This window comes from Anarhichas minor, unplaced genomic scaffold (genome assembly GCF_050575085.1).
Source record: "Anarhichas minor isolate MPS153535 unplaced genomic scaffold, ASM5057508v1 ptg000033l, whole genome shotgun sequence".
Classification (NCBI taxonomy): Eukaryota; Metazoa; Chordata; class Actinopteri; order Perciformes; family Anarhichadidae; genus Anarhichas; species Anarhichas minor.
The window spans coordinates 1,772,665-1,786,472 of record NW_027466479.1 but is presented as its reverse complement, the minus strand read 5'-3'; the positions used below and the strand labels follow the sequence as shown (position 1 = coordinate 1,786,472).

At 41.6% G+C, this 13,808-nt stretch overlaps 1 protein-coding gene across 6 annotated transcripts in view; it reads left to right on the top strand.

The window, feature by feature from the left end:
* Nucleotides 1-13,808, top strand: part of phf14 (PHD finger protein 14) — a 110,807-nt gene that overhangs the window by 73,668 nt on the left and 23,331 nt on the right. For all 6 annotated transcript variants that reach the window (XM_076105594.1, XM_076105593.1, XM_076105592.1 and 3 more), the window contains one exon: nt 4,247-4,364. In XM_076105594.1, coding sequence (XP_075961709.1) covers nt 4,247-4,364 — 118 coding nt within the window. The remainder of the gene's footprint in view (nt 1-4,246; nt 4,365-13,808) is intronic.

The following is a 13,808-nucleotide window of genomic DNA, read 5'->3' as shown; positions in this document are numbered from 1 at the left end:
GTGAGTGGTAGAACACATGAGCAAACATGAGCCAGATATATATATATATGTGTATATATACGAGGCTTACGAACCGAACAATACGTTTGAATAATACTAGTGCGTTTGGAAAATGCAGAAGCTTAAATTATGGGAAATATAATGTTTTCTCGGTGGAGCCACTGCGCTCAACCTGATAACCCACCCAATGTAACAGACAACGTGCTGTCTGACACGCCCACCACGTAATAACAACATTGTACTCTCGTGAGACACGTGTGTTCTGGGAGACGCGCTATGCTAAACTAGCTTAGCAGGAAAACTAACAGAACCACACACGCTACAAACTCTCCCCGCATCATTTAGCTGTTCCCTACTGATTACACACAATAATACACACAATCCCCATTTCTCCAGACCATCATTCTTGCTTTGTAAAAGAAAACAGATACATGAATACACGCATGATGGGATGCTTCATCATTAATGAACTATGCATATAGTCAAAATCAATGTAATTAACACAATGACAAGAACAAACTCACAAGAACCAGTCACATATATTTATATGACAACAAAGCAACAAATCAATCCAGCAACACTGCGGTGCTAAAACACATATTCCACAACACACTGAAGAGCACCATTCAAATATTATTCACATCAGAGGGAACAATATCAACCATATCATAAAAACGACACCATAGACAGATGAACACAGTAGTAACGTTACTGCAGATGTAAAAACACAAAAGCACTTCACTTACCAAAGCTGCTGTTCACTTAAAGACAAAGTCCATCCTCCTTTCTTTGTTAAACTGCAAAGTCTACCTAGCAGGCCTCGGGCCTCTGTTCTTACCTCGAGACACAGAGGTGAAATCTGATTGGATAGAAGCTCTACTTAAAACAAGCTGCACTGGAAGCAGAGCAACTGAGGAAGACAGTAGCTGTGCAATGAGAAAATAAGATAATGGGAACAATAATTATAATACATGTAGTGTATTTATGAAAAATGATTAAATTATAAAATAGCTATAACTTTGTGATTCTGTTTAGGCCAGCAGAGAAGGCTTTGCTGGCCCTGCTGGCCCACCGCTGGTATACACTCACCGGCCACTTCATTAGGTACACCTTGCTAGTACCGGGTTGGACCCCTTTTCCCTTCAGAACTGCCTTAATTCTTCGTAGCAGAGATTCAACAAGGTGTTGGAAACATTCCTCACAGATTTTGCTCCACATTGACATGATAGCATCACACAGTTGCTGCAGATTTGTCGGCTGCACATCCATGATGAGAATCTCTTGTTCCACCACATCCCAAAGGTGCTCTGTTGGATTGAGATGTGGTGACTGTGGAGGCCATTGGAGTACAGTGAGCTCATCGTCATGTTCAAGAAACCAGTTTGAGATGATTTGAGCTTTGTGACATGGTGCATTATCCTGCTGGAGGTAGCCATCAGAAGATGGGTCCACTGTGGTCATAAAGGGATGGACATGCTCAGCAACAATACTCAGGTAGGCCGTGGCGTTTAAACCATGCTCAATTGGTACTAAGGGGCCCAAAGTGTGCCAAGAAAATATCCCCCCCACCAGTACACCACCAGCAGCAGCAGCCTGAACGGTTGATACAAGGCAGGATGGATCCATGCTTTCATGTTGTTTACACCAAATTCTGACCCCACCATCTGAATGTCGCAGCTGAAATCGAGACTCATCAGACCAGGCACCAGCATTCCTAGCTATACCTACGAAAATAATGCGCCATAATTCCTAGATATCCCATTAATTGTTTTTGTATGTTATCCATGTATGAAGTATGAAGACTGCAAAAGCACACAACACAGGTCAGCCAGGAGGGGAGGGGGATTGATCTAACAAACAGCCATCTTTTAGCCAGGAGACTGCTGTTTGATCCCCATTACAAGTCAGTGTTGATGTTTTTGTCACATTCGTTGCGTAGTTACGGCACTTCCGTTGTTATATTAACCCAACGATAAAAAAACGCATCAAGTACTGTTGCGCCTAAACAAAGTGGTGTGTTGCCTAAACCTAACAAAGTGTCTGTAAAGTGTCTGACATTTATTTTGAAAAGACCATATGCGCTTTACGAGCGGATATTGACTTGATTTGCTGTCTTTCACACAAAAAAGATGAGTATCTTTTCGTAAGATGTCATACAAACATAAGGATAAGGATACATTGGTGTGGTGGAGAAAACTAGCGTGTGACATTACACCAGTGAGACATTAAGAGCATACAAGCCACTAGATGCTTCCAACTACATATGTATCTGCGGTCATGTACAGAACGTCAAACACCATGGCATACACTCAGAGTTTTTACTTTTTGATTTTTAAAATGGCTGCCACTAACACAGGCATTTGTCATCAGTTCAGTAGTCAACACGATGGTAGCTTGCACCCATAGATTTGGTTTAAATGGGGACTCTTAGCAGAATGCATCGCAGTTGCTCATAGCGACAGCAGCTGTTGGAAACATGAACAGAACATGTCGGTGTCTCCATAAAAGCCTTTAATCAATTTTGAATACATCTATTCATCTATGTCATTCATCTACGGCCACCAGCTATGTCGGTTACTACGGACAACCGCTGACGCATTTGGCTGAAAGTCACCAGTTAACACGGTCACTCGTTAAACTACTGTAACGGTCATGATCCTGTCGGAATTCAGTAATCTGCTGGAAGAATATTCATTCTGACAACCCAACATGCAACAACAATACAGTTTCATGCTGTTAGCAATTTTATTTTTAAAGCTTGCTAACTGGTCTGGATGGCTCGGGCAAAACGCCACATCTGTTGCATACCACATATTTTTGATGACATCAGTTGTAATAGGGTATATTGGTCCCCAAACAGGCCTATATGATGGTGTTAACATTAACAAAAACATGTTTGACTTCCTATATTTCCACAGTCAAATTTCACAATGAGCTGATAAAAAAAGTAAAGAAGTAGAGGAACAAGCAACTCTTCTATAAGATAAAAACTCTGAGATTCCCTTTGAAACACAGCACAAGTTAGGTTAAAATCACCACGCCTTCTTTAAGTATATAAATCCACTCCAAATGCGGTCTCAGAGTGGACATGCAGTGCAAAGAAACCTGCCATGACGATAGCACTTCTCACAAAACGATTTACTTTAGTGGTATAGAATCTCAACATCTATTGGATGGATTGCCATAAACTTTGGTTCAGTCGTTCATGAACTATCACTGACTTTTCATCTAACGCCATCATCGGGTCAAAATTGGATGCAATGACTGTGTTCATCAACCCAGAGTCAGTTTGGTACCATCCTTGCTGTGCAGAGGCCAAAACAGATACATATGCTCATTGAATTATGAGCAGATGGATAAGATATTGTTTGTCAAGAGATAGTTCCAACGCATAACTCCTGCTAAAACCATGCTAAGATGCACAAGAGCTTTAGAGATGTTGGTAGGTGTACTTTTGATCTTGGGACATAGCCAGGCCAGCTATTTCCAGTCTTTAAGCTAGGCTAGCCAAGGAGAGCATATAAGCATGTTTCCAAAAATGTGAAACTATTCCTTTAATATGCTCTTTAGATGATATATCTTTGATAGAAATGATTTTACTACAGACAGTGTGTGACAGAAGAGGAGGGAGTATCCGGCTGCTGATTGGTTCTGCTGTGAACACACAGAACTTTGATTGATTTGTTCACTTTGCTGATCAACTTGTACGATTGGCTGCTTGTGGGGTTGCTCCAGCGTGTGATTGGTTAAACAGTTCCACACTCATACTTATATCATGTGAGAAACATCAAATAGTTTCACCCATTAAATAAAATACATAGCATCTTTTGGACTTATCTGTCTGGGGTTTTAACATTCAGTGAAAGGAATTTTATAAATCAACCCATCTTCTGCGGGCATATTTTCTCTCAAGTGTTTCAGTGTGTCCTATGTGTAGTCTGACCGTTGTTACTTCACCTGAGGACACAGACTCAGTTCAGTTTGAGGAGACCTGACCGTCATATATCTGACACTAACGAGGCCTGTACTTATCTGGCTGATGATATGAACCATTGGACAGTCAATGGCTGTGTAAGTTCAAGGGACCGGAGTGATTAAAGGGACGTTGGAACGCATTAACAAAGTCTCATGACTGACAACTAGCTGCCTTGTCATCATCCATCATAGCTCCCTGAGCTGGCCTCATCATTGTAGGAGGACGGGGGCTTTATTTGTGCGAGGCGTAACATGTGCCCTCCCTGTCCAGGTGTGACGAGTGCCGGCTCTGCTATCACTTCGGGTGTCTGGACCCCCCGCTGAAGAAATCCCCCAAGCAGACGGGATATGGCTGGATCTGCCAGGAGTGTGACACATCCTCCTCCAAGGTGAGTGTGCACTGCATGTGTGCATGTCTCAGAAAGCAACTGAGGGGATGGGGGAATAACTTGGCTGAATTAGCTACTGAACTATAGCTGCAAATACAGACAAAGCATGCATAGCTCCCTTTTTATTATCTGAACTAACTGAATTAGAATAAATATTGGATTTTATTTCAATATACCTGTGGTGGTTTCGCAGACATTTTGCCCTTGTCTGTTGGTATGTCTGTTGTTCTTTTCATCGAGATATCGTAGCAGTCACAAATTGGCAATATCTCTGACTCTAAATTACAACTGTGAGACTGACATAAAGGGTTTGTCTGTCTCCGTTGCTCATACAGTCTGAATGATGACTTGATCAAGGCATTGCAAACTGCAGAGGAATGTACCAAGTGCTGAAGTCATGCCTGTTTTTCCATCACTGAAACTGGACTCACGAAAGAGAGACAGCGAATGCTTGTTAGATTATGTCCTTTTTGTAATGCAGGACTAACACAGCACCGAGCTGAGGAGCAACTCAACAGGTGTTGAAATAGCACACACAAAAATCAAATGCCAGTGGGAATCAGTGCTAATTTTAGCAAGCAAGGCCGACTCGCTTCCATTTTCTGAGGGGAATACAAACTATCAGCACGATGGGTCCAACTGGTCACTAAAACTAGATACAGTGGGTAAGTCAGACGGTACTGATTGAGCACAGAGAAGTGACGCCACACAACCACAGCTGTTCACTGCTTGCTGCCTGGTTCTTGTGTTAAAAATGTCGCTTAATAATAAAAATAAACAAAACTGCGTTAACGCGCGATAATATAATTGTCGGCGTTAATTAATTAATGCGTTAACGCGATAATAACGCGTTAACTTGCCCAGCACTAATTGTAACATAACTTAAATAGAGACCTTCTCCGACTTTCTCGGTTGCATATAACGACTTGAGGACTGATTTATGTCTTTGAGCAGTTTTGCCTCAAAATACTATGTCTGTCACGCTTGCTCCGGAGTGCCTTTAGTGTGCAGCCAACGTAGCAATATACTGTCTAAAGTGGATAATGACGGCCAATTCCTCCAGACTCCAGGGGCTGATCTGGCTGGTACTTACTTACTTATGAGCTAATGTTACGAAGCAACCAACGCCAGATCCATGCGTCGTGTACAAAATACTAATAATCTACTAATAACCTGAGAGGATATGTTAGTTGGCAAGCTTGCCAAATGACTTATTTGAGCCATGATAATAACTTAATAATAATTAATAACTAGTCAACAATAAATGATGGAATAGTACGCATAACTAACAATTGCTTTCTCCTTGCCAAAGATGCAACCAGGAGGTAATTTCCAGTTCTGCCGGTTGAAGCCGATGTCAAAGTGTTTTAAAACTTGCATTCTCTCTTCTGGCCATCAGGGGGCAACTCCTCCGGTTACAGAAAGAAGTCTGGTTGTATAGAAGTCTATGAGAAAATGACTCTACTTCTCTCTTGATTTATTACCTCAGTAAACATTGTAAACATGAGTTTATGGTCTCAATCTCTAGTTTCAAGTCTTCTTCAATACAGCATGATGTTCATTTAGTACATTATGGTCCATTTAGAGTCAGACAGACCATAAAGCAGGGGATGCTTTAGGGCGGGCTTACTGTGATACAATTGACCATTTCAAGAATCTATTTCCTGTTTTGGTGACAGCTTTAACCAGCTCCAGCTGCTTGTTGACCTTTGATGTGAATTTGCAAAGCCATCAGAACTTGTGTTCAGAAATGGAAGAATGAATTATTCTTCAACCTGCTTCGTACAATTATACGCTGCCAAACTGCAAATTACAGCATCAGCGGTAATTGTGTTCAATATTAATTTAATTACTGTGTTGTCTTCAAAAACTTCCAGTGCTTAGTGCTGGAAACTTTCATTCAACTGAACAAGGGATGACTGACAGACTTTAGTGCCACAGCATTCCCTAGCGTCATGTCACCATATAAAAATGATCCCTTTGAGTTCCATGCATAGATATTTTATATGGCGGAAAGGGCATCCCTTGTGATAAATCGGCATCGGCAGATACCCTGAACAAAGAAAGTGCATCCCTAACTTAAGGTTAATGTGACAATACTTCAAGGCCTGCTTGCTAAAAACTAGATCTATAAGAAATCAAAAACAAACTTTTGTCATTGCCTTCCAAAATGATATCAGGGCTTTCTGATCTGGACCAGATAACATCGTCCATCAGATGCCTTCCAGAACGATCCCTATGCCTGTTACAAGCCCTCAATATACCAGAGTTTTCTGATCTGTAGAATTCAAATCCCCATGTCAAATGAAACCTATTCTAGACTGTATTTTCTTCTTTTATTGTTGATTTTACCCACATATTGTACTTTTATGCTGCAGACTTTTAGCAGTAAAGACAAATAGTGAGTATTAAGCTGGTCTCTGTGGCTCTCTCTCCGCCTCTCTCTGGCACTCTCTGTGTCATCTTCCTCGTTCTGCCACCTCTTAGACTTTCGTTTCTCATTCCCTCTGGAGTATCTTGTCCCTATGAAGTTGCTCCCGTCCTCCTCCCCCTCCCTCCTACTTGTTAACATCAAATGAGAGAACCTCTTGCCTTCAGCTCTCTCTGCCCCAGAGCAGGTCGACATTTCACTTGTGACAGGAGAATAACGTTTGCTGTGTTGACGTGACAAAAACGTTTTTTCTCTCCATTTCTTGAGCAAGCAAAGATCACATGTGTTCAATAACTGTAAGCCTGTTCAAAGCCTTGGTTATTCCAATGTGTTTATATTCTACATTGGAAATATATGTAAGGGGTCAATGGTTTCCAATTCTGAAGGATCTTAAATATTCTCTTTGAGTTCTTCCGGCACATTGAAGAGGCATATTCAAGCAACAAATGGGTGAAAGAAGCCAACACGTGTACGCCTTTTCTAATGTTCCAGGGTCTACATTTTGAGAGGCAGTGAAGAATGTGACATTTTTGAGAGAGCATGGTGTACAGACCTTTTTAAGGCACAAGGTGCTCAGAGTGTCTCAGTAATAGCAAGTGTAGGGAGATAATTGACTCCACTAAGGGCATCTAAAAAGCACTCTGAGATGAGAGCTGTATTTAAGGAAAGTTTTATTATCTGCTTTTAAATGCCAAGTCATGCACCGTTTTTGCCTGTGGGGGGGAGAATGTTTTTTTAAATGCCAGCATTAAGTGCACAGTATTACCTTATCATTGCCACTGAGATATAGCTGCTGGCAGAGATACCGTATGGTCAACCCCTCTGCCTGGCAGTCTGCTACAAAGAATATTACAGGATGTGATTTGAGCTCCCCACAGCCACTGCTCTTATCCGAGAGGAAGACGTATGACATCTGAAGGAAGAGGTATGCAGGAAGAGGCACAACATATCCCTCAGTATGTGATGCAGAGCACAGGTTTGGTTAAATGAAAGCCAACATGTTTCTGTATTGCACTAAAGATTCAAGAGGTTTGCTAGTAGGTATATAAGTATAACATGGACAGCATACCTCTCTATTTGTATTGGTAGAGTTATAAACATTAAGGTCTCAGTCATACCAAGTGTCATCCATCCACATCATCCAGACTCAGTGGTGGGCCGTCAGGGCCAGCAAGGCCTTCTCTGCTGGCCTAAACAGAATCACAAAGTTATAGCTATTTTATAATTTAATCATTTTTCACAAACACACTACATGTATTCTAATTATTTCCCCCATTATCTTATTTTCTCATTGCACAGCTCCTGTCTTCCTCAGTTGCTCTGCTTCCAGTGCAACTTGTTTTAAGTAGAGCTTTTATCCAATCAGATTTCCCCTCTGTGTCTCTAGGTAAGAAGAGAGGCCCGAGGCCTGCAGACTCACAAGTGAATCCATGTGCAGTTTAAGTGAATGGGGAAGATATTGTTGATTGTCATAGTGTTCAACCAATCAGATCTTTAGTTTGACATGTTGGGCGTATTCTTTGACGTGTCAGAGCCTGCTAGCTGGACTACAAGTATGTCAGCATTACGTGCAGCTCAGTTTTCAGGTGCAGCTCTGCAGTGAGGTGCAGCGTGTGCTGTGATTGGTCAGTGAGCGAGCATGTGACTATCGTGAAACGAAACTTAACAGCAGAGTCTTAGTCGGAGTAGTGAGAGTTAAAATTGAAAGATATGGAAGAAATTATGACATTTCTTGCATTTAGCTTGGTGTAGATTATTGTTTTTTTTTTTACCTAGCTTTGTTTTTTTAACACTCAATGACGGAAGGAGGAGAAACGGATTTGTGAGTTGGGATTTAACCGTGGGATTAAACTCTTTGTCAACAAAGAAAGGAGGATGGAGTTTAGGTATAAAATGCACGGCCCGCTACTGTCCAGACTATTAAAACATGTTCACACCGGCCTTGTTTAGTCCGGTTGAATCGAACCCTGGAGCGTTTGTGCCTTGGTGCGATTTGTTTGGGTTAGTGTGAGTACAGGACAAATTCTACAGCTGTTCTAACTCTGGAGTGGTTAATTTCAGGTGTGAATACCATTGTCATTTCATTGGTTTAAAAAAACCAAAACAATAATTAGCTAGCCAGTGCACCATGCGGTGCCTCCACCTCATTCCCTGCCACAATGAGACCAATTTGCCAGTAGAAAGCAGTCGACAGCTCCGTAGTCTCCTAGCGGCAGGGAGTGACAGGCAAACCGTTTAGACCAAGTACTGCCACTGGCAATCCACCCACTGTTTGGCTCATTTTCTGGAACCAGTGTAGCATGGTGGAATTAGGAAGCTTATTGAGTAAAATGTACAACTTAATTCTTCATCCACACACTATTGTCCAAGGGGAGGTAAGCACATTGCTATAGCTAGATGAGTGACAACGTTTTTTGGCTAATTTTCTGTCGGATTAGTTTAGCATGAAAGCATGGTGGCTAACTAGCCAGCTGCTAAATGACTCAAATTTAGCAAATTTCCTTTGTCTACACAGTCCTGTCACAGCTTGGGAAAGCACATCACATGCGTCGAGGCAACTGTTGAGTCATATGAGGAGCTGTATGAACAATAATCTAATGACATTTCTACCACCTGACTTTTGTTTACAATTTATGGACCGTTTCAGTTTTGCCTTTGTGTCAATTTTCCAACTGGTCCAGTTTGTGTTCACAATGTATCAACCTCACATTGGTTTGATTCAGGAACCGGACCTTTAGGTGTGAAACGCTCTAAGAGTCTACAGCCATGCTAGCTGCTCTGTGAGGCGGTTCTCAGGCTCAGCTAAAGTCAGCATGCTAACATATTCTGATACCAAGCGGGTATAATGTCTACCATGTTCACCATTTCAGTTTAGTGTGTTAGCATACTAATATTAGATTTTTAGCACCAAACACAACATACAGCCGAGGCTGATGGCAATGCCATTAGTTTGTGATTGCACTGGGTATTTGGGCAAGGTCAACCATATTGGACAAATTGAGACTTTGACCTGATGGTGTCGTGAGAAAAGTCAGAAGATTATCAAAGTTATTACAATTCATCCTGAGAGGAACATGAATGTCTCTACCAAATACCATGACAGTCAAACAGACATTTCATGGTGATGCTCGAGGAAAAGTCAGCGGATCACCAACCATGATTAAATGTACCATTTTTTTCTGCCAGTTCATTGAGTAGATGTTGACATAATATGCAAACTGCCTTGTAATGCTAAAGGAAAAGTCAGAGGATCACCGAAGTCAGTGCATCCTATGGGAACCATATGTCTGTCCAAAAGTGTGTGTCAATCAATCCAGTAGATGCTTCACTGATTAAGTAAAAGCTTTGACAGGCTGGTGGCACTAGAGTATGCCACAATCAGGGGTACTGAAAATAGAATTGCTTTGGTATGGGTAATAAAATGTAGGTATTGTATCGATATGGTATTTGAAAATCATAAGCAAAATGCAAAATAATTAATCAGAATGTTGGAAATAACATCAGGCTAGAATTATTGGGTGTTGGTACAGATACTGCCACCTTGTGGCCATTTATAAACTGTTATGATCTTTGGATCTGGATCTAATGATCACCAGAATCCAGCCACAAGAAAGCATGCTAAAAGCTGTTTCAAATGTCTTTGTCTTGGTGGCAATTTGCAATTAAGCAGATGATCAAACTGGCATTTTACCATTTTCATATTATCTTCCGGGAGTCACACCTCCGAGCTCATCGCTATTTTTGTGGCAATGTTTTTCATGGATGGAGCTCCGTAGCTAGCCAGCTATAGGAAGATGACATCGCCGTTCTGAATCTGGTTACAGAAAGTGCTGATTGTTTCCTCAACCATGGGAAACAGTTATCAATGATCACAACACCAAGAGATCCTATAATGTTAGATGTGAAAATAAATCATCTGTATGATCCCTTCAAAGAAGCAAATTGCTAAAAAGACCACAGTCTTTCACTGATGAACACCTCAGATCTGTTCTGAGAAGTGACACAACCAAACTGACACCAAATGTTGATGCACTGGCAAAAAAGGGTGACCAACAACACTGTTCCCACTGAAATTAAATGTAAGTTTTCTATTCTTTTTAGGTAATGGCTTTTACTTGTAATTTATATTAGTTCACACAAACACTCCATTCATCTGCTACTGGCCCGGCCCGTCTGTCAAATTTTAAAACTCAATGTGGCCCCCGAGCCAAAAAGTTTGCCCACCCCTGCTATACTACTATATTTCCTGCTTAAGAAAACAAACTCTAAGACACAAGTGCTCTTTGATTTCTGTTATTCTCTTGTCCAGGACTCTGTGAAGTCCTGATGTATAACAAAATGTCTTGTTGCTGATGTTTTGTCCCTACGATGTGCTCGTATTGTTGAGATGTTTGTACAGCAGTAGTAATTACAGAGGAGCTGCTGGTTTACAGTGTTGCAGGAGCTGAGCGTTGGTGTCGTTGCAGACGTTGTTTCTGTTGTGCGGAGGGGCAATAAAAGGCTTTATTAGACAGGCTTGAGTTCATTATAGACACTGTGTTTCTCTCGGCCTGCTCGGCTTAGATAAACCCCGCTCTGACCAAGGCCACATCCCTCCCGCTGTCGCTGCAGGCCCTCGCTGAATTGATTTCAGTAGTAAAGTGACAGTGTCGCCTTAATATACGGATGGCCTTTAATTTAAGCCTGTTACCGTGCCAAGGGGCGCTTGTTTAAGGCTTTATTTACACCCTTGCAGCGTCGCCTGGCATGCTGGGCTCCACGCTGAATCACACCAGAAGATTTGGATAAAAGGTTTGAAATGCCAAAAGCTCTTAAAGTTGCCCAGGCAGTGTTTAAAGTACTCAACTGTGAACTTGTGTGGGATGCACTACTTTAGCTGCACTTAGAGTTGTTGTCATCAAAAGGATTGCAACTGTTGGAATTACTGTCCGTAAAAGTTTCATTTTCCTCCCTTCCTCCACAGCCACAGGCCCACTCCTACACAGCAATCGCTTTGTATTTGAAGTTCTTTTACGACCTCGGAGTATATTCAGCCCTCCATATGTGTACATGGCAGTTATGTGTTTAAGGATAGTCTTTGCCTATTTTCACTACTGGGTGTTTATGAAGCAAATAGACCTCAAGTGTTTGTCTTTTTTTATGTTTTTTTAGCAGCTGATGTTCGTTTATGTCATTCCCGATTCAGAGGAAGATTACCTTTACACGCTGCGCCATCAATCAGAAGCTCTATCGCTTGACCTGTGAAAGACTGTAATTAAGTTAGCCTAATTAACTTAATGAAGTGGCACGCTTGGCTGCCTTTACTATATTGAGTAAATTGAAAGAAAAATAGGCATCATTACTCATCAGATGTTATGGTATTTAGAGTGAAGCAGCCAGTGGGTATCTTATCTTAGTGCAAAAATCTAACCTTTAGCCTGCTTTTATTTTCTCAATGAGGGATTTTTTATTAGTAGTCTGATTGGTTTAATCAGTATCATTGGTGCATTCATGGAATGGAGACAAAACCCGGAGAGCGATCTGAATTTGTTGCTCTCTACATTCTCTTATCTGTATTCAAGTGTGACCTTAATGCCGTAAGGACCGCGCGATCAATAAGCCCGACAGTCGGGGCTTTTACTCGGGCGTATGAAGTGCTTAAAGCATGAGAACCTCATCAATGACGGTTGTCTTTTAGTCATGGCCAAAGTTTAACCACAGTTTAATGTGATTTAAAGGCAAGCCGGGGCAGCTAAACTAGCCCGCAGGGAGCACGGGACACGGTCAAGGGTGGCCGTGCGGGACGGCGAAGACGAAGAGAAAATCAATGGCTAGGAGTCACCTCAATCACTTTAACTAGGCGCTACAGACGCCTGTGCCCCTCTCAGGGGCCAATTTGCGGAGTAAACAGGAGTGTGTGATTGCTGCCGTGGTCCCCAGCGGCCCCGGCTGTCCATTTCTCTGAACCTGGCTCATTCTAACAGCCCTCTTAGCGGTGAGCATACATGCGGCCACTTTTCGGACCCCCTCAGTATTTCATGGCCATAAACAGTGTAACAGACAGTTTTTCTTTATCGCTCTTCGTTAAGATAGCATTCAAGTCCCTGACTCCTGCTGCGTGGGCAGAAGGCATTCTATATCCTCCATTACATATTCAAAATAAACTTTAGTTTAACATCTTTTTGTGAACACACCACAGTTGAACAAAGGGGTAAGTTGTGGCCTTAACTTGTGTTAAGTAATGAGCGTAGCACTAATAGACATAAGACTAGAAAGATACTGTTATATGTTGATGCTTTCCTTGTTTAAATGCATTCATCTGAATGAGACCAATTTGCTTTTCCTTACAAATGATCTCGGGCCATGGACAGACACTGTAGAGAGCATATTAACCAGACAACAGAAGTTTCGTCTTCGCCTGCCGGAAACCTTCTCACGGAACTAACGTTAATTAATCTACAGCTGGTAAAATCTGCCGTCGGCAATGTTTGTCACACTCACCATCAAAAGTGACAGTCAGCGGCTAAATCGGCTAACAATGAGGAAATAAAAATGAGTATTCTGTACATTGTAAATTGCTCTTTGCTAATAATAAAGACACAGAAGAGACTACCTATTTGTCAGGGATTTGTTAGAGTTGGAGCTTAACGTATGCAGGTATTTTACCAAAATTAGATTGGCATGGCAGGTTAATGTTATAGAGAGCTCCAGAAGAAAACCCATCAGAATCAGGCATCAACACAGGAGAGTAAACATTTCAAAAAGAATAGCATGTACCTTGTAAAGCACATGCTACACACTTATTCACAAATGTTTTAGATATTTTATGAGATTAGCTTTTTAATGGATTGATTATGAGCACAAGGATGTATCTAAATGTGCTGGTTTGGTCACACAATCATGTGTTGAGCCACACTGTTGACATTTACCAGAATGCTGGACTGTCTCTCTTCGGTGCTTTGAATTACAGAAAGCTACTGGTTCATAACAGAAGGCTTCGGAGATGACTGGTAATAATTACAATACATTTTATT